At 50.1% G+C, this 2,787-nt stretch overlaps 1 protein-coding gene across 1 annotated transcript in view; it reads left to right on the top strand.

The window, feature by feature from the left end:
- Positions 1-2,787, top strand: part of POLE (polymerase (DNA directed), epsilon, catalytic subunit) — a 36,522-nt gene that overhangs the window by 10,561 nt on the left and 23,174 nt on the right. The window contains 4 exon segments of the mRNA XM_009321085.1: positions 136-246; positions 528-613; positions 1,196-1,315; positions 2,109-2,241. Coding sequence (XP_009319360.1) covers positions 136-246; positions 528-613; positions 1,196-1,315; positions 2,109-2,241 — 450 coding nt within the window.

The following is a 2,787-nucleotide window of genomic DNA, read 5'->3' on the forward strand; positions in this document are numbered from 1 at the left end:
AGATGACTCCCAAACAGTTGTTCCCCCTTGGCAGAAGCTCTGGCTTTCAAGAGGAAAATGTCCCATCGTTTGGACAGCATTTTCAGGTTGTCTGCAAGCCAAGTCCTCCTAACTGCCTCCTTGTCACCTCCCTAGGGCTACCTGATCACAAACAGGGAGATCGTCTCTGAGGATATTGAAGACTTTGAGTTTACTCCCAAGCCGGAGTATGAGGGTCCATTTTGTGTCTTTAATGAACCAGATGAAGTAAGTCAGTTCTGCCCAGCAGACTTTTTACTTGCCTGGGGCTCTTGTTGGCCAAAGAGAGCTAATCGCTTGGTAGGCTGCCTCGCTGGGGAACATGATGGGTCTGGCAGGGCTGGTCATGCTTTCATTTCTTGGTAATAAGGGTAAGAGAGGTCAGGTTGGGGCTAGGTGGGGAGAAGAGGGGAAGGGTGGAGTAAACTGTATGGTATCCACCACCTCTCTGTGGAGGAGATGAAGTTACTTTACATACGTATCTTTTCTACTCTTCTGTTTCATCCTAGGCTCATTTAATCCAGAGGTGGTTTGAACATGTCCAGGAGACCAAACCCACTATCATTGTCACGTACAATGGAGACTTCTTTGACTGGTAAGATCAGGAATGAAAACTAAGCTGGCAAGGTGTAACCTGAGCTGTGGGGCAGGGTCAGGTACCAGCCTCGACGTCCTTCCATAGCTCACACAGTGGTGATTGACAGTGCGTGATCCATGCCGACTGTCTGGCCAGTCTGAGCGCCTCACCAAATCCTGTGGTCATTGGCTTGGAAGTATGAGCTTCTGTAGAGTCCCATCCGCTTGGCTGAGCTGCTTTAAACCCTTGTCAATGTGGCAATGTTGGTGTATGGATGAGCCCAGTCTTGGGAGAGCAGGGAGAGGGTCAAAAGACACCTGGAGGATAGCGGGGAGAGGGGCGCAGGCAAGCCTTTGGGAAGCAAGGAGAGAGGGACCATGTGCCTCCAGCTCCTGGTGCAGGATGTAAGCAAGCGGCTTTGCCTCTTGGGTCACGCTGCAGTTCTGTCCTGCAGGAAGCTTTCCCCGTGGCCAGGTATCACACACAAATCTCAAGAAAAATTCTTTAGGTAGTTTGTAACAAAGCAGTTGTGAAACCATTGTTGGAGATGAAGGGAAATGGCTGTTCTGTTCCTTCTCTTCAAGTTGCCTCTTTCCCCAGGCCCTTCGTGGAAGCAAGAGCAGCAGCTCATGGAATTAATATGTATCAGGAAATTGGGTTTCAGAAGGACAGCCAGGGAGAGTACAAAGCATCCCAGTGCATCCACATGGACTGTCTAAGGTACCAAATGCTGCCCCTCTACCACATAACTGTGTCTTTATCTCTTGAATTTATATAAAATACCTACAGTCGTATTTGAAAACTGTCCTCCTTCTGACTGTTGCAAGCTTTCATGTGTTGCACCTCCCTAGGCTGGCGTGATAGTCCATTTCTTTGACTGTGCTGCTGCATACCGCAGAAGCTGCCAAGCCTTCCCTGTGAAGGGCTATCAGGGCTGTCTCTCTCCCTGCAGCCTGCTGGTCATTGTCCTTGGGTGTCTGAGGTCTGATTTGGGGGAGCAGAGAAAGGGTGGGGTAAGATCAGGCCATTGGAGTGGGGAAGGGACCATGTCCTAGCCCAACAGCCTCCTGGCACAGCCAGAAGAGGAAAGGACACATTGTGCATGCATGGGAGAGAGGGAGAAGTTGGGGTTTTTATGTGGGTTTCCTCCACTGGAGCAGTATCTGGACTTCGGAGAGTGGCTGGCTGTCCTTGCAGTCCTGGTGGTGTCTCCTCCGGTGGTTAAATGTTTATCTTAAAGACACTGAGGGAGTTGGAAGGTGGTAATTCCGAGCAGTGGTGATGGTATGGATAGTGGGGTTTGTCCTGGTTGGGATTTAAGTGCATTGGTAGAGATGCAGGATATCTAAAGCTGGGCAGCCTCTTACACCACTGCGCTTGGACGCTCGGCTCTCGGCTGTCCTTGGTGAGAGGTCCCCTTTGCAATCGAGGTCCCGTTTGCAAGCCTGAGCCCCCTGTTGAAGGGCAGGGCTGGTTTCTCTGCACAAACTGGCATTTTCATGATTCTGTCCAGGTGGGTGAAGAGAGACAGTTACCTCCCAGTGGGAAGTCACAACCTGAAAGCAGCAGCTAAAGCAAAACTGGGTTACGATCCAGTGGAGCTGGACCCTGAAGAGATGTGCTGGATGGCTACAGAGGAGCCTCAGGTATTCCCTCCCTCCCTGTGCTGTATCTCCTCTGAGCAATTGGAAAACAAACCTAGAGCAGCTGCAATATGATTGAATCTTTAAGTTAAAGTGTTACAGAATGGTTTTGCTTAACACAGTGGGTTTTGAGAAATTAACTCAATCTGCCTCCCCAGATTGCCGATGCCTTTGAAGCACTTTGAGCTTGCAGGGAGAAAGAACAGGATTTCTTTGAAGTGGTTCTAGCACTGGCATTGCACTGTGTATTTTCCATATTTACTGACAACAATGCGAGGTGGCAGGCTCCACCTAGATCAGAAACACCACAACGAGGGTGGTGGAGGGACAAGAAATAGCCTTAGCGCTCCAGGTGTCGCGGGCAGGGGATTTCTGCTGCAGCCCTGGAGCAACCTCCTGATTCCCAAACGGGGCGGCATCTGGGCCATGAGCTCATCCCCCCATTTCTTCTCATTCAAAGCTGACGTATTGCTGTGTAATTAGAGCTAGAGCAGGATGTCCTCGGAAGCGAACAGATTATTCTTTACAACCTAGGATATGGAGAAATAC

The sequence above is a fragment of the Pygoscelis adeliae genome, unplaced genomic scaffold (genome assembly GCF_000699105.1).
Source record: "Pygoscelis adeliae isolate BGI_AS28 unplaced genomic scaffold, ASM69910v1 Scaffold403, whole genome shotgun sequence".
NCBI classification, from domain to species: domain Eukaryota; kingdom Metazoa; phylum Chordata; class Aves; order Sphenisciformes; family Spheniscidae; genus Pygoscelis; species Pygoscelis adeliae.